This window comes from Mus pahari, chromosome 10, assembly GCF_900095145.1.
Source record: "Mus pahari chromosome 10, PAHARI_EIJ_v1.1, whole genome shotgun sequence".
Taxonomy (NCBI): Eukaryota; Metazoa; Chordata; class Mammalia; order Rodentia; family Muridae; genus Mus; species Mus pahari.
Window position 1 is genome coordinate 13,755,184 of NC_034599.1, and position 22,870 is coordinate 13,778,053.

The 22,870-nt window shown below is 39.9% G+C and overlaps 2 protein-coding genes and 1 pseudogene across 5 annotated transcripts in view; 1 reads left to right on the top strand and 2 right to left on the bottom strand.

The window, feature by feature from the left end:
* The window catches only part of Znf558 (zinc finger protein 558), a 14,913-nt gene extending 6,157 nt beyond the window's left edge, over positions 1-8,756 (bottom strand). The window contains exons 1-4 of the mRNA XM_021207500.2: positions 8,658-8,756; positions 4,447-4,563; positions 3,813-3,901; positions 3,108-3,234 (exon numbers count right to left, since the gene is read on the bottom strand). Coding sequence (XP_021063159.1) covers positions 3,108-3,234; positions 3,813-3,901; positions 4,447-4,477 — 247 coding nt within the window. The 5' untranslated portion in view covers positions 4,478-4,563; positions 8,658-8,756. The remainder of the gene's footprint in view (positions 1-3,107; positions 3,235-3,812; positions 3,902-4,446; positions 4,564-8,657) is intronic.
* A 6,026-nt stretch (positions 8,757-14,782) lies between these two features.
* On the top strand, positions 14,783-19,059 carry Mbd3l1 (methyl-CpG binding domain protein 3 like 1). 3 transcript variants are annotated; one of them, XM_021208019.2, is made up of 3 exons: positions 14,783-14,857; positions 15,600-15,658; positions 18,331-19,059. In XM_021208019.2, exon 3 carries the CDS (start codon positions 18,349-18,351, stop codon positions 18,940-18,942), a length of 594 nt encoding a protein of 197 aa, XP_021063678.1. In that variant the 5' UTR covers positions 14,783-14,857; positions 15,600-15,658; positions 18,331-18,348; the 3' UTR covers positions 18,943-19,059. The 3 variants fall into 3 exon arrangements, with proteins under 3 accessions (XP_021063678.1, XP_021063679.1, XP_029399552.1); XM_021208020.2 differs by having other exon boundaries at positions 14,783-14,816; XM_029543692.1 differs by lacking the exon at positions 15,600-15,658 and having other exon boundaries at positions 18,331-19,058.
* Positions 19,060-19,951: 892 nt separating this feature from the next.
* The window catches only part of LOC110327620, a 6,473-nt pseudogene continuing 3,554 nt past the window's right edge, over positions 19,952-22,870 (bottom strand). The window contains exon 3 of the transcript XR_003844632.1: positions 19,952-20,076. The product of XR_003844632.1 is annotated as an RRP12-like protein pseudogene (transcript). The remainder of the gene's footprint in view (positions 20,077-22,870) is intronic.

Sequence of the window (22,870 nt, forward strand, 5' to 3'; positions counted from 1 at the left end):
ACACACACACACACACACACACACACACGAACGGGAGAGGGAGAGGGAAAGCCATAACAGCAGAACACAGGCCGCCAGCCTGGGCCCATGATTTGACTTTGAGTTCTCTGTTTTCGCCACTCCCAGACACCTTTTCTCTCAGAACCCCTCTCAAAGCTGAGGTTGGTCTTTGGCACACACCCAACTAAGTCTGAGTAAAGGGCTCCAGGTCATTTTTAACTGACTCACACACATCTTCTGTTCTGGCTTTGTATTTGAAGAAGAACAGAATAGAACTTTGTCTATGTTTCTTTTGGCCTCCAGGGATTTCCTGTGAGACTGGCTTAAAGGACTTTCCTTGTTTTGCTTAACTCCAATCTCTGAGACACATATGATTAATACGTTTAAAGAACAATGTCTAAGATAAAACTTGAAGGGGCCTATTCATCCCAGTTTTGTCTCCACTCAGAAACTAAGTCGCAAGCCTCTGCTTCGGCAGCAGACTTCAAAGTCTGGGAACAAACAAGACAATAAAATCCCAACTCAAGAACAGCCTAAAGATAGCCACACGAATGGGAGATATCCTTTATTTTTTTTTAAATTAGATATTTTATTTATCTTTCAAACATTATCCTCTTTCTTGGTTTCCCCTCTGAAAACTCCCTATCCCATCCCCCTCCCCCTGCTCACCAGCCCACCCACTCCTGCTTCCTGGCCCTGGCATTTCCCTGCATTGGGGCATATAGCCTCCACAGGACAAAGGGCCTCTTCTCCCATTGATAACAGACAAGGCCACCCTCTGCTACCTATGCTGCTGGAGCCATGGGTCCCACCATGTGTACTCTTTGGTTGGTGGTTTAGTCCCTGGGAGCTCTGGGGGTACTGGTTGGTACATACTGTTTCTCCTTTGGGGCTGCAAACCGAATGAGAGATAACTTATCTCAGGATAGGCCATCTATGCTGGGCAGCCCATCCTGTGGTTAATCATTCATGACGCAGGAATGCAGATCACCTCAGGCATCCCAGAACCCATGAATGAGGTTTTAGATTATCTAACCCTAACACTATAATAATAAAACGTTTGTCTATTTTAAGTCTAAGTTCTGTAGCTGATCTACTTGTCTGAGTTGTTCTGAGGCTAGAAGCTGCTGTTTCTAGTTTAGCACCTCATAGTAACATAGCTGGGTATTAGGTAAAATAGTCTTGTTCTATCTCTGCAGAAACTGCAGGCTCTAAGTGGAAGTCTAGGGAAGAAAAAAGGGAGGAGGGCCTGTATCTGCTCTTTGTTCATCTTTCAGGGTGAATGATCACATGAAAAAAGGTTCACTGCAAGTTTGCACATAAATTCAGGTCATAAAATGATAAGAGGCATATCCACTAAGAGTAATTGTCTGGGTAAACATTCATCATTTGTTATTAACTCTACAGGTTCATGGAGAGTCAAAGACCATAACTAAGTTATCCTTGAAGTTTTTTTTATTTCTATATAAACCCAGTCAATATTTTATCTTCTGTTCTTGCACCTATAAATTCATAGTTCTCTTTTGATAACCTTTGATTAATGGTTTTACAACTTCGTGGCATGTGCTCTAGGTTTTGGATGCCTGTTTGCTATCTCAGAAGCAATTAAGTGGTGACACTTGAAGACTGGCAGAGTTCTCATTGCAGTTCTGACATTGGAAAAGATTTAATAGCAGTCTTAGTATAAAAGAGGCTTGAGTGTCTTTGTGTCAACAGCTTGAGGTGGTGATGACCCCTCCATGCTGGTTGCTTTGGCAGAATAAATGTTCTTTGTTTTTGCATGCTATTTGAGTCTGGAGTCTCCCTTCAGCAATTCTTGAACCCTGACAAACTGCATACACAAACAAGCACTAATCAAAAAGCCCAGGAGGAAAATCAAACAAAAAGATGTTTGCCTAGAAGGGCTCTTCAAGGATACCTAATATTCTCTAGAACCAAGTTTGTTATAGACATAACCAGGGCAATAGCATACACTCAGAAAAGACCTTACAAAACTCTAGGTTCACATACTTTGTTGATGTCTACCAGTGCATGAAGGAAAAAAGGGTGAAGGCAGTGTTAGAAACCATCTCACTTAGTTTTAGTATTTATATGCCCTCATGCAAATATAAAGCTCATTTAGAGATTAAGAGGTTTAGGTTTTTTGTTTTAGGACTTAAAAAGTCTTGGAAAGATCAGGAATTCAAGGCCCATACATATATATAATAAAAGCAATGTACATAAAACCAGTAGTCAACATCAAAGTAAATGGAGAGAAGCTGGAAGCAATCCTACTAATATCAGGGACTAGACAAGGCTGTTGCCCACTTTCTCCCTACCTATTCAATATTGTACTTGAAGTCCTAGCCAGAGCAATTAGACAACAAAAGGAGGTCAAGCGGATCCAAATTGGAAAGGAAGAAGTCAAAATACCATTATTTGCAGATGATATAATAGTATACATAAGCGACCCCAAAAATTCCACTAGAGAACTCCTAAACCTGATAAACAGTGTCCAGTGTAGTAGCTGGATATAAAATTAACTCAAATCAATGGCCTTTCTCTACACAAAGAAGATTCTACACAAAGATTCTACACAAAGAACATTTTTTTGTTTTGCTAAATGGTTATGCTGTCAAACTGCACTCAAAATATTGGTTTATATGCAACAAACTGTTCTCTCAACTTTGTTTAGAGACATTTCTTTCTTCATTGTGCAGTATTAATGAAGAAAAACCACAACTGGTCAAAAAGCTGAGGAATGGGTAATCTGTATCAACTTAACACAATCCAAGGCTCAGGGAACTCAAGTGGATAAGGGGCCAGAAATAATATAAAACCTAGAGTATAATGATGAAATGCTTACTTCTGAGCATGTCGTGGCCGTTGCATGCACTGACTCATAACAGATATGATTACCTACACAATATCAAGCCAGTCAAAATTACAGCATAGCAAGAAGAGTCCTACCCCTAATTGATGAGCTACTGGAAATTAGTACTAAATGTACTAAAAGACACTCAATCGTATATTTTTAAAATGATTCAAACATTGTTTTGTTTTATAACAAACTAGACTGAAAATCTTGCTCAGGTCACTAAATAAATGCAGGGCAGACAGTGGCTTACCAAGTGAGGACAGGTTCTTCCAGTTTTCCAGCATTACGTTCCTGTACAGAGTTCTTTGTAAAGGATCCAACAGAGCCCACTCCTCCTGTGTGAACTGTACAGTCACATCCTCGAAGGACACCAATTCCTAAATCATTCACACATTACAGCTTAGCCAAGGATCCCACCAAAGGGATGAATCAGAGAGCCCAAGATGGTAGACCCACAGATGGGAAGGAACCCAGAGCACAGACATGTAGACAGGTTGAATCTGCCTAGGCTAACAAGGTGTTAGGCCTTGGTGTTCTGGCTCCTCTTTTGTTTACTACCCTATCTCCCAAAGTCCCTACCTTTTTTTTTTACTCTATTTGCTACTAAAATTTCATTTCCTGGGGCAGAGCACAGACATTGGACAATCCACAAGGAGGAGAAATAATTGTTACACAAATGAATAGCTCCCCCATGGTTGTGATAAATTGCCTGAAAACAAGATAACAGTCAAACCTTTACTTGACCTCACCACAAACTCTTAGGAAGTATGTGATGTACAAAGAGACTCTGGAAGGAGCTTTGAGAAAGCAGTACATGTTGATACAAGAGACATTTTCTGGGATATCTCCAAGCCCTTGCCAGATAGATGGGGATGCTGATTAGATGTGTAAGTCTCTATAGTAACAAGTTTATGGAAGGAATGAGTTGGGGAAAAAAAATGAAGATCTGACTTACCTGTAATAAACTTGTCAAGAACTCAGTGGTTAGCTCTTCTTTCCCCATCTGTCCTTCCTCAGGAGACAGTGGGCACAGAGAAGACTGAACTGAGGAAGAAAATATAAATCATGAGAATCTAGGATGAGCTAGTATGCTCTGCGGTTTACTTATCTACCTGAGACTGATTCTATACAACTATTAACAACTACAACATGTGTTTGTGACACACAAATAGCACATTGCTCCATTCCTGCACATATACTTAGTCACAGCTTCCAAAAGCATGGCATAACCTTGTCTCAGTCGAGCTAATAGACTTGGCACCTGGGTCTGCCTGCCTATGAAGAAGAGAACACATCCACAGAGGAGGAAATTGGTGTTCTGCAGTCATCATCATCTATTCCAGGAACAACTAAAGGTATACTCAAAAGAGACCAAAATATTCAAAATTATAATGAAGATGGCACATGCAATACCCTGTCCCATGGGCTGTCTCTCATATCCAAGGACTACTGGGCTCTTGCCTTACTTGCTAGGCTTGAGCCTCCTTAATGGCTACCCAGCCCTTACCCCTTTCTGAACTGAACACTGTGCTTGGAGCCTTTGAATCTAAGGGCCTAGCTCTAAGGGCTGCTAGGACCCAGTGACTTACCATAAATTAGAGGAATTATAGTTGCTGACATCCTGACTCCAACACTAGAGCTCCTGAACACAGGGCAGTGGATGGCCAGATACACTTCTGATTCCCACAGATACAAAGGACAGCACTCTGGAATCAACAGAAGACAGAAAATCTACACAGCCACTCTCCTTTGCCGGGGGTGTCGGAGGACAAGCCTTTTTCAGCTTGTGTCTCCCTCCCTCAGGTTTATTCTGTTTGGCAGGTTGTCTGTGGGGTGGAGAGGTCTGTTCTCTTTCTGCTTTCACATCACCATCAACAAGAATTCTCCCCACTTCAAGCGACCAAGCAATTCTGAAGTCCTCACCAGCTAGAAATCTACTAACTCAACTCACCTCTGGCATGATCTGCTTGAATACACTATCAGACTTGAAGATTCATGTGATGTAGAATCAGTTCTTAGAGTGCAGTCAGTCATATCCCAATTTTAGATGGCAGTTGTCATCTAACCATTCAGAGGGTTTCCCTTTGCTCTTGACCCAGGGGCTGTAAATGGGGCTTCTATGATCCCTTTCTTGGATTTGGTTAATTTGCTTCAAAGGTTCACACAACTTGGGAAACAGTTTATTGGAATGTAGCAATTTCTGTCTGAAGGAGGCTTATTAAGACAGTGGAAATTTTAAAGGGAGGCTCCTTGAGGCACAGGAAATAAGCAACTCAGGAAACATCTGTAAAACTGGAGCAGATTCACAAGGTCTATGTCTCCTCAGAGTTACATAAGCAGTAAGGACTGCTGAGGAGACAGACCAGCCTAGCTGCCTGAAAAGGATCAGACCCACTAAGCTGCTGGATCAGACATTCTATGACCTATGGAGCTGCCTGCAAGAAGTGTCCTGAGTTCCAAGTTTAGAGTATTGGTGAACAACCACCATTGTTGGGGTGGCTTTTGGTGATGCACCCACTTTTGATAGTTCCATATTATCTTTTTCCTTCAAGTTCTTCATCTTGCCACTCAAGCCAGGTAGTATCTTCTGTGATGAAATAGTCTTATGGCCTAAGTATGTTTTTTTTCTAATTACTGTCTAGTCTGCTTCCCTATATTAGCCAATATTTCTCATAATGTCTCCTTTCCTCTTGTCCTACTTGCTCCTCACATGGTAACATCTACTGTCCACCCCTTCCATCTCTGGAACAATACCACTGAACCAGTGATGACTGTTGGCATTTAGTTTAGGCTCTGCCCAACAAGGTGTGCCTAACTCACTGTAGAAGGGGATGCTTGCTTCACTCTCTCTCTTTTGTTTTCTTGCACCTGCTCTGTCTCCTTGCTCCTGCTCCCCCTCTCTTCCTATTCTCCTCCCCTCTCTCTCCATGTACTCACTGCTGAGCTCGCTTCTGCTTCTGCTTCTCTCTCTCTCTCTCTCTCTCTCTCTCTCTCTCTCTCTCTCTCTCTGCTTTCTCTGTCTCTACTCTCTTCCTCAACTCCCCTCCCATGCCCTGAATGAACTCTATACTATACTATCATGTGGCTGGTCCTCGGGGGGGGGAAGGGATGCCTCATCATGGGCCTACAGAGGCACTCCTTTACCCCACATCTTACCGTCAAATATATTCCATCTCTCCTTATCTTTTTATAAAACACAACAGTGAGGGAGTAGCAGAGGCACAGACTACTGTCACTGCATACTATCTCTTGTCTGTTCCATGAACAAAACTGCAGAAGACTACAGGCTTTGCTGAGGACACATGGAAAAGCTTTCTCATACACATCTGGCCATAGCTCTTATGAAATGAATCTAAGTTTTTTCCCTTTCAATCCCATTTTTATTAATTATCTCAATGATATCCAAATATCAAAAGACTAGGGTAAGATAACTGATTGTATTTATAATAACAAATAATTAAAATAATCATAAATGGGTCTGGGGAGATAGCTTAGGAGGTAAAGGCACTTGCTGTCAAAACTTACATCTCTTTATCCCAGAAATCCACATGGTAGAATATAAGAATTAGCAAGCAGTCCTCTTACCAGATACTATGGCACGTAACATCCACACATAAAAATAAATGTAATATAATAAACACAGGCCACATAGTAGTAGTGAACCAATTTTCCAAGTTTTCAAACTTTGCAGAAGAATTCTGAATATGTAAGGAAGGTAAAAATTTTGAGTTTGGAGAATATCCTGGGTTATACAAATTGAAATATACAAGGTGGAAGGAGAGAGGAGACACAATCTGAAATCTGACAGCAAAAAGCATAGCAGTGAAAGAAAGTGAGGGAGGTGGGAAGGGAGACAACAGCAAGAGACAGGAGGGGGCAAAAAGAAGGAGACAGAGACAGGTGAAAGGCAGACACACACAGAGGCACAGAAAGCTGAAGGTCTCTCCGTGTTGCTTTTAAAAGTGGAGGATGATTGCCAGGTATGGTGGTGCATACTTTCAAGCACTCAGGAGGCAAAGACAGAAGGATCCATGAGTTGGAGGCTACCCAGGGCTTTATAGAATGAGGCCCTATAGTGTGTGTGTGTGTGTGTGTGTGTGTGTGTGTGTTGGAGGAAAGAATCTCAAGTCAAGGAAACATGATTAGTTTGTGTAACATGGCAAAGGCTTTTTTAGAAGCTTGAAGGAGGGCTGGCGAGATGGCTCAGTGGGTAAGAGCACCCGACTGCTCTTCCGAAGGTCTGGAGTTCAAATCCCAGCAACCACATGGTGGCTCATAACCATCTGTAACAAGATCAGACTCCCTCTTCTGGAGTGTCTGAAGACAGCTACAGTGTACTCACATATAATAAATAAATAAATCTTAAAAAAAAAAAAAAAACTTAAAAAGCTTGAAGGAACCAGGCAGTGGTGGCACACGCTTTTAATCCCAGCACTTGGGAGGTGGAGGCAGGTGGATTTCTGAATTCTAGGTCAACCTGATCTACAGAGTGAGTTCCAGGACAGCCAGGGCTACACAGAGAAACCCTGTCTGGAAACACACACACACACACACACACACACACACACACACACAAGAATAAAATTGAAGGAAAGCTGCAAGAGGCACTTGGATATTCAGGGCTCCAGAGCTTAAGAATGTTTTTTGTCATCTGAAGACATTGTTTATAGGAATTTGAGATACTAGGCACTATTATCTTACAAACCAATGACTACTCCTTTCCAAATAGCTGTGTCCTTAGACTCAGTCCTCATTCCTCATCTTTGTTGTCTTTTCTCTTAGAACGTACATTCCATAACAGGACAAAAATCTGTTTTGGGCCTCATGCATTAGACCAGGGTCCAGCTTATGAGAGTGACCAACTATCCTAGATTGTCTGGACTTCTCTGAATCCTCAATGTCCTCTGTTCTAGAAACTTCTTCAGCCTTGACTAAAATCAGGGTCTTGGTCATCCTAACCTGTGTAATAATGAATTTTATTACACAATAACCAAATATTCCTGTAATATAATTACAGGAAAGCTAAAATAAAAAAATGGTATGAGTAGGAATGCACCTCAATAGTAGAACATCTGCCTAACTTGTACACAAGTGTTTGGTCCCAGATTTTCATAAAAGAAATCAAATACATACAGCTAATAAATACCTCCAGTATTACAACAAAAAAACATACTGCTATTTCAGAAATTCAGAATGCTAAATTCATATTAGGAAGAAAGGTTAGAAGGACCACCTTGTTCTTTGGTACTCTTCTAAATGTTTTCAATCTTATAAACATCTAGTAGCTACTCAATTTTTAAAATTTCTGCTCCTAATGTAAGGACACTCAAGACATCATTTTCATACATGCCCCTTTATTCTAAGATGTCATGAAAATTTACAGGTTTTTAGGCGTCATATGGAATGCATTTGAAGAGTGCCACTGAGTACTTCTAGCATTTACTTCAGACTTGTAAGTACTAAAAATACATACAAATGTCTCATATATTTGTACTTAATATAATATTCTGAAAATTTTGGTATAAGTATACAAAAATTCTGCATTTATATGCTTATTCATATTCATGGTTAATTACTCGTATTTTGTGTAATTTGCATTTAACTATATTTACTTTTCACATACCCTTGTATCCATCCCTTGAATATAACCCATCAAATATTAATACAGTTTCTTGAGATAACCCTCATTTTAAACAGGTTGCATTCTTAGAATTACAATCTGTTACAAGCAAAAGAAAAGGAGTTCCACACAGCAGGATCAGGTGGAACCCCATTGTTTCATATTCCACATCGTACTCACCTGGTTACATGAAATTAATAGATTAATGAGGGCAGGTGGACATTCAGGTGTTTTCAACACAACACTGAGGTTCCAACACAAATTTGAGTTTGCATAATGTTTTTCTTGTCTGGAAAATGAGGCACAAAGATTGATGTTGAGTCCTTTTATGGAAAGCATTCAAACTATGACAGGAAAAGAAAATACCTTCATTGCCCCTCTTCACGTATATTTACAGAGTTAACGTGTAATAATAGCCCCAATTTTGGCTGGGTAAAAGGAATTACCTAATATCTATGCAGGCACAAACTCAGCAGAAGCTGGAATGATGTGTCTATTCAATTGCTCCTTATTGACTAGAGAGAGCTCTTTTGGTGATTCCACATGCAATAAACATGCCTTGAAGTTTAGAGATCCTAAAGGTGATGGGCCTGAATGAACTTCACAGAGCTTGAAGGATTTCTACCCTCAGCACAAATGCTAATTCGTCCTGAAGGCACTTTGCAGTGCAGGGTATAGATCAGGGCCCTGGGGCTCTACCCGCTGGCTGACAGTCGGTCAGCTCACCTGCCACGCCTCCCTCTGTGAGAACAAAAAGCATTCCTAGAGCTGAGAGCAGGGAGAGCTTGGGTTTGCAGCCTGGGGCTTTCGGGAGGTAGCAGGAGTCCAGGGACACTGGGCTGAGGACGCTCCCGGCCGGTGCTCTTTCTCAACTCGACTAAAAACCCGTGTACACACACCGAGTCGCCTTTCCCAGCCGCCGAACACGCCCACCCCGAAGAAGGACCACACCAGCAGCCCGCAGCCCGATTCCTCCTTCAGTTCCGCCCCGCGCTTCCACTTCCGGCCCTGTGCGCCACCTCGCGGTTCACTTCCGCCCAAAAGTTTGTCCAGGTTTTAGGGCAGATTACACGTCTGTGGACCCCTTCGGATTGTAAATGTTCTTCCCAGTTGTGTACATAGTTGGATTTCGGGATAGGTCAGCTAAAGAGACCAGGGGCGACCCTGGGGACTGTAGGAGAACGGACTATGATAGAACCTGGAAGAGCACGCTTGGGGGAGCTTGTGTAATAGCTGGGAAATAGTTCTGAGGAAGTTGATACGGTGAGGATTAATTCCGGGGCAGGATGTTGGACAGAGATAAAGCCATGAATTAACTGAGTTGACTAGGGGTGGAGATTACTTTCAGGGGTGAACATATGGGGTAGTGTATGGCGTGAAGTATGATTGCTACTGTCCCAATGAATTTGAGGGGCTGGTTACTGGGATAGGAATATGGATGTGCCTATGTCGTATGGGATGCGTGAGTCCCGTGGTCCTACGGAATATAAAAGATCATCCCCGGGGTGGAACTGGAGGTAACCCTCCTTGGATCACAGAATGCGGTCTATGAAGTGAAGATGTGTAAGAAGAATTCTGACTGTTGATGAGAGAGCCAGGCAAGAATCCTAGGTACAAAATCGTTCTTGGAAGGGGGTGGTGGTGGAATTCCTTTCCCTCCGGAGTGTAGTAAATAGGAATGGGTGTACTTCAGATTGTCTTACTATTCAGGAGATGTTTTCAATCACATGCTGTCCTCAGGACTGTATACAGTTCTTAACCTGTGGGTCACGACCCCTTGTGGAGTAGGAGGTTAAGTGACTATTTATTTTACTGGGATCTCCTAAGACTTTTAAAAAAAACAGGTATTTACATTACCATAACAATGGCAAAATTAGCCGGGCAGTGCTGGTGCACTCCTTTAATCCCAGCACTTGGGAGGCAGAGGCAGGCAGATTTCTGAGTTGGAGGCCAGCCTGGTCTACAGTTCCAGGACAGCCAGGGCTACACAGAGAAACCCTGTCTCGGGGAAAACAAACAAACAAACAAAACAAACCAAACAGAACAAAAAACAATGGCAAAAATTATAGTCATGAAGTAGCAACGAAAATAATTTTATGGTTGGTGGTCACCATAGCCTGAGGAACTATATTACAGGATCACAGTTGCATTAGGAAGGTTGAGAACCATTGGTATACAGATCATGGTAAACTCACGAGGACAGATCTTGCCCTTGTGACTCTGTACAGCTTTAATTTGTATGAGCTTTTTTCTTTTCTTGATGAAAGACATTAACAGAGGGAGGTAAAGATTCCTGCTATACTATTGGGTATATACTACAAAAAAGATCAGTCAGTGTTCTAATTTGATTCCCACTACTGTGATAGAACATTCTGGCAAAAAAAGAAAAATAAAAAAGAAAGAAAAAAAAACCCTTGAGGAAGAAAGGACACCCTAATCACAGTGCATCACTGAGTCTGGGCAGGAGAACTAAAACAGGAGATGTAGAGAATGTGCACTGCTTACTGTATCAATACCCTAGGTTGTTTAGCTTACTTTCTCATACATCCCAAGATTTCCTGCTCAGGATAGCACTGCTCATAGTATTATGGATTCTTCCACATGAATTCTCATCATTAAAGTACCCCAACAGACTTGTCTCCAGGCCAGTCTCATGGAGGCATTTTTTCAAATGAGGTTTTATGTTTACAGGTGACTCAAGCTTGTGTCAACATGACAAAAACTACATTAGCTTGTTATAGATATATCTACATACTCAAGCTTGTTACTTCTGTCTTCACAATAGCTATGCTCCAACCAGCCTATATGCCTGTTAATAAATTAATGGATAAAATGTAGTAAATATATACAGTGGAATTCTATTTAGCCATAAAAATATGTCCTTTGCAGAAAAAAGAACGATGAGGAGGAATTATACTAAACCATCATGTCAAAAGAAACTACTCTCAGAAATACATTGCACGTGTTCTATCTAGGGGAATCTAGGGGGAAATATAGTAGGGACATGTCATAAACACATTCCTTTGTGAAATTAACATATGTTAACTTACAATGCATTTTCTTTATTGCATGTGTCTGCATGCAGAGGTCAGAGGATATTGCTCAGGACTCAGTTATTTCTCTCCTTACACCATTGTCAATGTCTAGTGCGTTGAGGGGTCCCAAATGAGGGTCACATTAATTAGGACCCAGGGGATGTACAGCGGTAGCACACCAATGCATAGTTTATTGAAAGTTTCAGCATCTTTTATACAGAAAGCAGGATAAAGATTTTTTTCCCACAGTTTCCAGTTTACACCAGGTGCTGTTTACCTAGAAATAGCTTATCTCTGTTCAAAGTGACCCAAACCTCCTTGGCAGACTGAGAAATCTGTCTGCAGTCTGACTTTTAGATGTGTAGGTTCTTATAATTAAAAACAAAGTTACCTACTCTCATGAGAAACGGATCGTGATGGTCACTTCCTCAGGTTTGCTGCTTACTTGGCAGAATACCAGGATCCTCTGCTTGAGAAAGTGTGCTTCCGTGGTCTCAGTCTGCTGAGAATGATAAAGTCCCTAGTTCCCTTGAAGCTAGCAGTCTAGGAAGAGTCTCCTGATGGCCATTTCCCTACACATCACATGGGATGGAAGGATCAAACTTATGTTGTCAGGCTCAGAGACAAGCATCCTTACCCACTGGACTATCTTTCAGGCCCACTATATGCATATTTGATAAAATAGTTTTTTTTTTCTGCAACATAGATTAACCCTAGACTGTGCTGGAGGTCATTGCTTCAACCTTTATAAATATATAGGTGTTAAATATTCGTGTTCTGTTGGTTGAAAGGGTTTATCTTGAATTTAATCTCTTCCCAGGAATGCAAACAAGGACCACAATGCTGAGTGTGAGCAGCAGGGCTGACCGAAGCCAAGACGATAACTTCAATTCCCAGGCACAGATAGATTTCTGTTCCTGGTTGCATGTCTACTGCAACTATCCATGTGCTAAGGAATGTGCTACAAGCAATCATCAGCTTTCATTGGAGATCTATGAGGGGACCAGAATGGGCAATGAGTTGCCAGCAACTTCACTCTTTACATTGTTGGATTGCTATGGCTGGAATAGGAATCAGCCTTTAAAAGGAAGGGAATTTTGACATATAGTACAACACAAATGAAACCTTTTGTTGAGTAAGGTATGCTAGTCATAAAAGACAAATGCTATCTATTTCTGTATACAGCTGTCTCTAGGTCAGTAAGCAGGAAATAGGAGAGTAGACATGCTAGCTTAGGAAGATGAGGGAAGAGTTCGTGTGCTTTTCCTACTGGGGAGTAGAAGACTTTCTATTTGGGAAATGGGGTAATTCTTCAGGTGAATGGTGAGTGTCTTCAACAATGTGAAGATACTCATGTCACTGAGCCAGGCACTGAAAATTGGACAGAGGGTATATTTTATGCTCTGTACATTTTATGATAATTTTTAAATCAAAAGAATATGACCTGTAGCCACTCTTGAGTTTTTTCTTTCTCTGATCATCTGAGCATCCTCCCTTTTTCCCTATCCCTACTCCTTCCCTGTTTCTCCTTCTCCTCCATCTCCTTTTTCTTAGTATCCATCTTCTTTCCTCCCCTGCCATTTACACTTCTTTCCATGTTTCATCTTTCTCTGTTATATATTTCTCAACAGCCTGTCTCTTTTCCCTTCCTCCTCATTGGTTTTTTTTTTCTTTTTCTTTTTTCTTCTTTCTTTTCCTCATTGGTTTTATCTTTTTTTTTTTTTTTTTTTTTTTTTGAAATCTTGAGCCTCATGCCCGGCTATACTGCCACATTATGTCTTGTCTCTTAGAAAATCCCATATCACTTTCTTACCATGTATCTTTTGTGTCACCAGAGAGAGAATTACTTTCAAAGCTGGTGGACCATATAAGCTGTAGGAATTAACCCAGTGACTAGGATTTCATGATAGAGAATATATTAAGACTTCATAAATACACTTAATTATTTGTCAAAATTTAAAAAGATATAAGAATGATAAAAGTTGCCAACAACCGAAGCATTATATGGACATAAAAGTTATTTTTATATACTAAGACATAGAATTAATGTTGATTTTATGTAAATTAAATTTGTTTTTAAGTGTTAGAAAGAAATTTTACATATTTATAGAACATCTTAGTTACTTTTGCATCACTGTGATTAAAATAAAGATGTAATTTAAGGCAGAGAGAGTTTATTTTGCTACAGTTTCAGAATGTTACTGTCTTTCCTATAGGATGCATGGCTTTGGGATTATTGAGAGACAGCAGTTGTTTGCATTAGGACAAACTAGGGAGCAGAGACAGATGATCTGGAACCAGAAATGGTTATAATGTCCTCATTGCCTGTCCCCAGTGATTTTCTTATGCTAGCCAGAATCCTCCTGCTAAAGATTCCTTTCATTCAAAATACTGCCTTATGCTGGGGACTGAGAATTCAAAATAGAAGCCTATGGCAGACAGTTCAGATTCAATCCATAGGAGGTACAAATGTGACCATATGATGTTTTGATATATGTGTGCATTGTAAAATGTTGAAATCAGGTTAAATATGCTGATATCAATGACTTATCATTTGTTTATGCTGAAAATCTAAAAACCCTATCAGTTTTTTTAGTACACAGCCATTATTGTTTCTATATTATTTACATTTTAAGACTATATTCTAGAGGGCTGGAGAGGTGACTCAGATGGTTGAGAACACTGGTTGCTCTTCTAGAGGTCCTGCGTTTAATTCCCAGAAACCACATGGTTTCATAGCTATCTGTAATGAGATCTGGTGCCCTCTTCTGGCTTACAGGGGTATATACAGGCAGAACACTACATACTAAATCTTAGAACAAATACATTCTAGGAGTTAAGCACATATCAATAGAAGTGTTGAATTTTATCACATGCACATGTTCTCTGTTCATGTTATTTATGAACCTAGTAATTCATTTGAAAGGCTGAGAGTGAGACAAGAGTATTATGTTTGGAGCTAGCCTGAGCTATACAGGAAGTTGAAGGCCAACAATGATTATGTGTAGCCAGAACATATTCCCCTTGCCCCCCAAAAGAACAAAAAAAGAAAACAGAGTTAACACACACACACACACACACACACACACACACACACACACACACACACACACACACCATGATCCTCAAGTTGTAAAATAAGATTCACATCTCTGAGTGGCTCCAAGTTCTTTCCACTTCAAGATTATATGAAACGTTCCTTTTGGATCTAATAACAAAGGGTCATTGTGACTTTTCAAGAGAAAGAGCCACAGAATGATGACAGCATATGAAGGTTCCAAGTAGTCCAGGTAGCCGGTTAGAGGTAAGATGTTACAGAAACACATAATACAGAAGTGATTTGAGGTAAGATGTTACAGAAAAACATAATCCAGATGACTCCTTCTGCTAAGAGGAAGGGACAGTGAAGGTTAGGCAAGGGATTTTTATATAGTTCAGAGAAATGTAAACATGATCAAATACTGAAGGAAGGATTCCCACGAATAAGAGACTTTGAAGATGGAAGGACTTCTTGGTATACTGTAGGCACAAGGTTACTAAACAGGAAGATGTGGGGTGGGGAGGGATCTCAGGTTGGGAGATAGAAAAATATCAACAGAATTGTAAGAAATTTAGAAACATTAGGATATGTGAAATTATGCCAACTAGACCCCTAAAACTTCAGCCTAGTTTACAGTTTTCTCATGAAGTACTGGGAAAGTTTTAAGGGGACTTTAGTGTTAGTGTATAAGTGTGTGAGGGTTTTATTTCTCTGCTTTGACTGTAGGTGTAAATAGGCGCCTTAACTTCGTGCAGTAATGGACTACAATCTAGAACTGTAAGCCACATTAACGCTTTTATCATTGCTTTTGAAAAAAGGTATTTTATCAAAGCAACAGAAAGTGGAACTAGAAGTGGAAATGACAAAATATAGAAATTGAGAAAGTGTCAAACAGGCTTAAGGGGACTTTACTGAGCCAACAGACTAACATAAAAATGAAAGGAAAATGCCCAGGCATTATGACTTTTTCCATGTTAGTCTTAGTTTTTTTGTATTTATAGTAGCACCAAAATAGTATGTTGTGTGTTTTTTCTTCTAACTTATAAGACTGGCAATAGCTGTGGTATGATGATGATGGCAGCCTTCCAGATTTGAAGTTTTTCAAGGTAGGTAAGATAAATGGAACTTTTTTTTTATTAATACCAATGGAACTATTGAGATCACAGATCATAGAAACAAATATTGATGTGGTATCAGGAAGATGGAGTCTGGAGAATGGGTACCAAAGTTACACTGAAAGAATAGGGTCTTATATTTTGTAACACAGTGGTGAATGAAAATAGAATTTTTTATTTTTAAAACAGGGATTTATGTAGCTCAGGCTGGCCTCAAACTCACTGTGTAGCTAAGGATGTCCTTAAAATTTTGATCTTCCTGTCTCCATAGCCCAAATGCCTATCATTACTGACCACACTCAGTTTTACGGGGATGAAACCTAGGGTTTTTTGCATGCTAGGCAAGCACTCTATCAACTGACCTCCATAGCTGGCCATAAAGGAGAATGATATTGTGCCATTTGCAAGACAGTGGATAGAACTAGAGATCATCATATTAAAGGAAAGAAGTCAGATTTGGAAGGACAAATTCCAGGCTCAGGAGATGGCATAGTGGATAAAACACTTCTGTGCAATTATGAGGATTGGAGTTTGAATCCCCAGAACCCACATAAAAGCCAGCTAATATTTAGGAACATATAGATATACAAGTATGCATGTAACAGCAATTACTGAAAAGGGGGGTCAAGAATTTAAGAAAACAAGTAAGGGCATATGAAGACCTTGGTGGGAAGAAAGGGGAGAAATGATATCATTAATCTCAAAATAAAACAAAAAAGAAAAATTAGGCAAGTGTGGTGGCCACCTGTAATCACAGCACTTGGAAGGCAGAAATAATGGATCTTGGGGCAAGCTGGCTAGCTAGACTACCCAGAATTACTGAGGGTCTGGTTCAATGAGAGACCTGCCTCAACAAATAAAGTGGAGGTCTATCGCAGAAGATATCTGATATGAACTTCAGGCCTCCACAGGCACACATGTAGGTGCACACATACATGCGAACACATAAGCACATGCACATTCTAGTCATATACATGTAAAAGAAATGACAAAATACCAGATTTTCTCTTATGTTGAAACTATATATTTAAAAGAGATTTAACATTTGTATTCTTTTTGGTGGGGGCAGGGAGGGCTCTAGATATGTGTACCTTGACAAGCATATGGAAGTCAGAGTTCATCCCATGGGAGTGGATGCTTTTTTCATTCACCATGTGGATCACACTCAGGTTACCAGCAAGGACCCTTACACCTTGAGAGTCACCTTGACACAGAAAGTGTGTTTTAAACTATAAAATAGATTATGACTTGATAAAGGGAAACAAGAGAGATATAGAAAGGTAATGGGAAGAGGAGGAGGGAGAAGAGGCATAACAGCTATAGCAGCAATGACTATGATCAAAGTACATTATTCACGGATATGGAAATGTCACAGTGAAGCCCCCTTGTGTAGTTAATGTGTGTTAATAAAAAAATTAAACCAAGAAGAATAATGTGAAAATAAGTAGGAGTCAGCTTTTGATTGTGAAAAATAATAATGCTGTTTGTTCTATAAAATTAAAATCAAAATCTGGTACTGGGTAAGTATATTTTATCTCCTTTCTTCTTTCCTTCCTTCTTCCCTTCTTCCCTTCTTTCCTTCTTTCCTTCTTTCCTTCTTTCCTTCTTTCCTTCTTTCCTTCTTTCCTTCTTTCCTTCTTTCCTTCTTTCCTTCCTTCCTTCCTTCCTTCCTTCCTTCCTTCCTTCCTTCCTTCCTTCCTTCCTTCTTTTTCTGCTTCCGTGTGAATAAACTTTCTAAATTACTTATTTTTAACATGACCATTTGGGTTGATAGATACATCTCAGGTTTTATAGTGATTCTTCAAGAGTGATATTGTTGGTTATTTTACTATTAATTTTTTAAAAATAAATACTTATTCTTTGAAAGTTTTATACATGTATAAAATGTATTGATCACATCATTCTTCTACTTCACATGCTCCCCTGTTTAACCCAACATCTATTTGTCCTTTTTTTTAACCAACTGAAAGTTATCAGTGCACCCAGTATGTGCATGGTTGAAGGGCTATCAACTGGAGCAACCCACCAGGGGCCACATCCCTGAAGAAAACTCACTGTTCCTCCCTTACCAGCCATCAACTGCCATGAGCTTCTTCCACATTTGTGCTGTTATGTTGCCTGGCCTGATCTTGTACAGGTTTTGTACAAGTAATTAAAGCTACTGTGAGTTCAATTACAGTGGCCCCGTCATGTTCAGGAGACACTTTCTGTAGCAGTCTTTCTCAACTCTGTCTCTTACAATCTAATTTCACTATTCAGTGTTAACAGAGCTATAAAAATCAAGTGGTTCATAACAACTTCATAGTCAAATAATCAACTAACACAGAAGAATGACAATATTAGAAACTTAGAGGAAAACCGGGAACTGTGTATCATGGCAGGGAATGTAAATACTCAAGCACTTGTCAGTAGAGCCAAAAAAACCTAAAAATACACTCCAGCAAAGGGAGTTTTGCCAAGTTGTGGGAAAGCTTTGATTTTGAGCTTTCTGTGCTCAACTTAGATCTGCTTGATGTTTCTGAATACAGGTCAAATGTATCACTAGAGGGATAGGAGGAAGGTGAATATTGCAAGCAGCGTTAATAATTGATAGGTATCACATGAGTAGTAAAAGAAGGCAGCCTTCTATCACATTGATCCAATTTCATGACTTATTCTTATAGGGCTAAGAACAGAGTCAGATGGGCAAGACTGCACAGAGGAAACAATATGACTGTGAGAACCCATCAAAGCCTTGTTTAAGTACTTCAATCCCCTTGAGAATGTCTAGTTATACATTCAAAAGGCCAGTCACTAAAATCACATCACATCTGGGCAATGAGGTAAGATACTATCAGTGGGAGGAGACCTTGGAGAAGCCAGAACAAGCCTGCTGGCAGAAGAGACTTCAAGGACTCCAAGCCTACAGCAGTGCAGGAGAACTTTTGAGCACTTCAGACCTTGCCAAGGCCTTGGAAGATCTTACACCAAAAGACACAGATGCCTCTGCTTCAGACACTCAAGCCACCAGCATTGACCCCAGACCCGTGCTCACCCGTGAGTCATCTTCACATTTGGCAAAGATGACTCCAGAAGCAGGCCCACAGATCCTTTGCAAAGAATTTCTGGTCACCGAACAGGATATTATCAACCAGGAAAGGAAAGTGAAAATAGCAAGAGAAAGACTGGCAGTGGCATTGATTGCACACAAGCTAGCAAGTGAGATGGAGAATGTGAGGGGGGTCAAGGAAGACAAACGTATAAACATAATGCTGGGGAGAAAATACTGCAGATGAAATGGGGCAGGGCCTTGTTTTAACACCTCTTTGCCGTATCTTTTGCTGTTGTTTTGAGACCTTGAAACTTTAAACTTAACAATAGTTTATTAAATGTCTTTATGCAATGCAAAAAAATGCCAATGATAATTTACTACTTTTTTCTCTTACTCTATCCCCCTCTTTCTTTATGCTGAAGATTGAAGTCAACTTTCCACTCATAGAGCTACATCACCCAGCCGAGTAATTTTTATTTTATTTTATTTTTAATTATTTAAGGAGTTGAAGAGATGCCTCTGTGAATAAGAGCATGGCTGCTCTTCAGAGGACCCAAGTTCAGTTCCCAAAGTCTACATAGTGGTTTACAACTCTCTGCAGTTCCAGTCACCAGGGGATCCAATGTCCCCTGCTAGTCTCCATGGACACCAGGTACACACATACACAGTACATAGATATACATAGAATCATAAACATACATTATTTTTAATTATGTGTATGTGTCTGTCTGTGCTAAAAGTACATGAGAGTAGTTGCATGCAGTGGCATGTATATTTCCTGGAGCTGTTGAACCATTGATTGGTGTTGGGCACCAAACTTGAATCTCTGTAAGACTAATAAGTGTTCAGTGAAGACTTGTGGTAGATTAACTTAGAATTGGTCTGTGTACCTAGATTCATCCCTCTCCCTCCCCCTCCCCAACTCCCTCTCCCTCCTCTTCTTTTCTGCAGGGTCTTACTGAGTAGCTGAGACTGTCTTAGAGCATGTACCCCTCCTAACTTAGTGTCCTGAATGCTGGGATTACAGGTGTGTGCTGTTTTTCCAGGCTGCTTCTCTTTATTTCTATATAGTGTGTATAGATCAATAAGTTGAGTTTAAGTAATTCCTTTCCTTCCTGCTCTGGCTATCTCATGTTTTTGAGTCGTCATCCTTCAGCTATAACATGTAAATAAAGCTCACAAGGATGATGTCTTTGTCAGGGGATAGTGCTATAACAGAAAGAAATCCACATGCCACTCAACTAATAATGAATTTATTCTTTCACAATTGTGAAGATTTGGAATTCCAAGATCAGGGTAGTGGCATCTGAAGTGCAGCTTCTTGCTTCATCTTCCTCTGGCAGAAGGAGGAAGGACATAAGAGGAAAAAATGCAGTCTCTATTTGGAAGCAAAGGAGGCAAAAGGACCCATATTCACAAGACCTTTGTTGATAGCAACCTGACTCCATCTATGGAGATAGAGGGAGCCCATATTCCCAGAATGCTTCTTAATTCTCAACTTCCAAAACTGTTGCCTTAGTGATCTGTGAGTTTTCCTAGCAAAATCCAAACACTTAACCCTGAGAGACCAAAGAAACAAACCCATCTGTCTAGTTAGTTAACCACAGAATCAGCAAGCAACTACATTGGATAGTCTCTTGTGCCCAGCACTTAATTTACAGTGTTTTATCCTTGGAAAGGGACCCTGTGAATCTTTCTCAGTCATCAACATCCTTTTAAAAAATAAATATTTATTTTTATGTGTGTTCATGTATGTGTCTGTGTGTACATACAGATGTATGTGTAAGCAGGTGCTTTCAAAGGTCAGAGGAGAGTGGCTGGAATTACAGGTGATTGTGAGCGACCTAGTGTGGATACTGAGAAAAGAACAGGAAGAGCAGTACGTGCTCTTAAGTGTGGGACTATCTCTCCAGCACCAACTTCTTAAGAATCTGGATTCTCCCTCACCCTAAAGGTAAAGTTTAAGTTAGAGAAACTAACTACAAAAACACTTGAGGATTGCATTTCTAACATACAGATTTGGAAGGGATACTTAATCCATGGGGGCAACATAACAAGGAGAACACATACAGGGTTTACCATCTGTTGTGCTTAACATGTGCTAAATCGTGTCCCCCACTGTATGATGTTATTTTCACAACTAAAAATCACATCTACAATCATGTTTCAATAAAATTAGATTATTCTTCTTTAGGAAACTATTAATTAATGTATAACTATAAGTATATTATGAAAATTATAAATAGAATTTTAATTATCATCTTGTGTTTACTCTCAAAGAAAAACTGCTTAAGTAGACTGAGGTGCAAGAATAACACCAAAGGAAGTTTACAATGGTGGTATTACTGTCAGTTTGATTATTAGTCAATGGTTATTGTCACTTAGAATTTTTAAAATGTGGAGAGGTCAGCTTAAGAGCACATAGAACTCTTGCTGATGACCCAAGTTCAATCTCCACCATCCACATCTGGTTGCTCCCAATACAACAATCATTTCTCAGGCATCTGACATGCTCTTCATAGAAGTGACATAACACATGGAGAAACAGACACACAAATATATGCATTTTTTAAATTATAAAAATGTGTAGATGTAATGAATGGATTCTGTTAAATCCAAGGCAGGACATTTGTGTAACTAGTCTACATTGTTTACTTGTGTTCAGAGCACAAGAAGATGAAAAACAAGTTAAGGGACAAATCCTCCAGGTGGGTCAGTCTCTGGATGGTCATTTCTACAATCTCTACTCTACACGTTGTCTCTATAACTCCTTCCATGGGTGTTTTCTTCCCCTTTCTAAGAAGGAGAAAACTATCCACACTTTAGTCTTGCTCCTCTTTGTGATTCATGTGGTTTGTGAATTTTTTCTTGGGTATTCCAAGGTTCTGGGCTAATATCCACTTATCAGTGAGTGCATATCATGTGTGTTCTTTTGTGATTGGGTTACCTCACTCAGGATGATATCCTCCAGATACATCCATTTGCCTAAGAAATTCATAAATTCATTGTTTTTAATAGCTGAGTAGTACTCCATTGTGTAAATGTACCACAGTTTCTGTATCCATTCTTCTGTTGAGGAACATCTGGGTTCTTTCCAGCTTCTGGCTATTATAAATAAGGCTACTATGAACATAGTGGAGCAAGCATACTTATTACATGTTAGATAATCTTCTGGGTATATGCTCAGGAGTGGTGTTGCTGGGTCATCAGGTAGTACTATGTCCAATCTTCTGAAGAAACACCAAACTGATTTCCAGAGTGGTTGTACCAGCTTGCAATCCCACCAGCAATGGAGGAGTGTTCCTCTTCTCCACATCCTCACCAGCATCTGCTGTCACCTGAGGTTTTGATCTTAGCCATTCTGACTGGTGTGAGGTGGAATCCCAGGGTTGTTTTGATTTGCATTTCCCCAATGAGTACGTATGTTGAACATTTTTAGGCGCTTCTCAGTCATTCCGTATTCCTCAGATGAGAATACTTTGTTTAGCTCTGAACCCCATTTTTTAATAGGATTATTTGATTCTCTGGAGTCTAACTTCTAGACTTCTTCGTATATATTGGATATTAGCCCTCTATCAGATTTAGGATTGGTAAAGATCTTTCACCAATCTGTTGGTTGCCTTGTCTTATTGACAGTGTCCTTTGCCTTTCAGAAGCTTTGCAATTTTATGATGTCCCATTTGTCAATTCTCAATCTTACAGCTCAAGTCATTGCTGTTCTGTTCAGGAATTTTTCCCCTGTGCTCATATATTCGAGGCTCTTCCCCACTTTCTCTTCTATAAGTTTCAGTGTATCTTGTTTTATGTGGAGGTCCTTGATCCACTTGGACTTGAACTTTGTACAAGAATGGATCGATTTGCATTCTTCTACATGCTAACCGTCAGTTGAACCAGCACCATTTGTTGAAAATGCTGTTTTTTTCCCACTGAATGGTTTTAGATCCTTTGTTAAAGATCAAGTGACCGTAGGTGTTTGGGTTCATTTTTTGGGTCTTCAATTCTATTCCATTGATCTACCTGCCTGTCACTATACCAATACCATGCAGTTTTTTTTTTTTTTGTTTGTTTTTTTTTTTTGTTTTGTTTTGTTTTGTTGTTGCTGTTGTTTTAATCACAATTGCTCTGTAGTGCAGCTTGAGGTCAGGGATGGTGATTCTACCAGAAGTTCTTTT

Excerpts from the sequence above, each read along its gene's own strand:
- Mbd3l1 (XM_021208019.2), top strand. The coding sequence starts at position 18,349 with ATGGGCAAGACTGCACAGAGGAAACAATATGACTGTGAGAACCCATCA.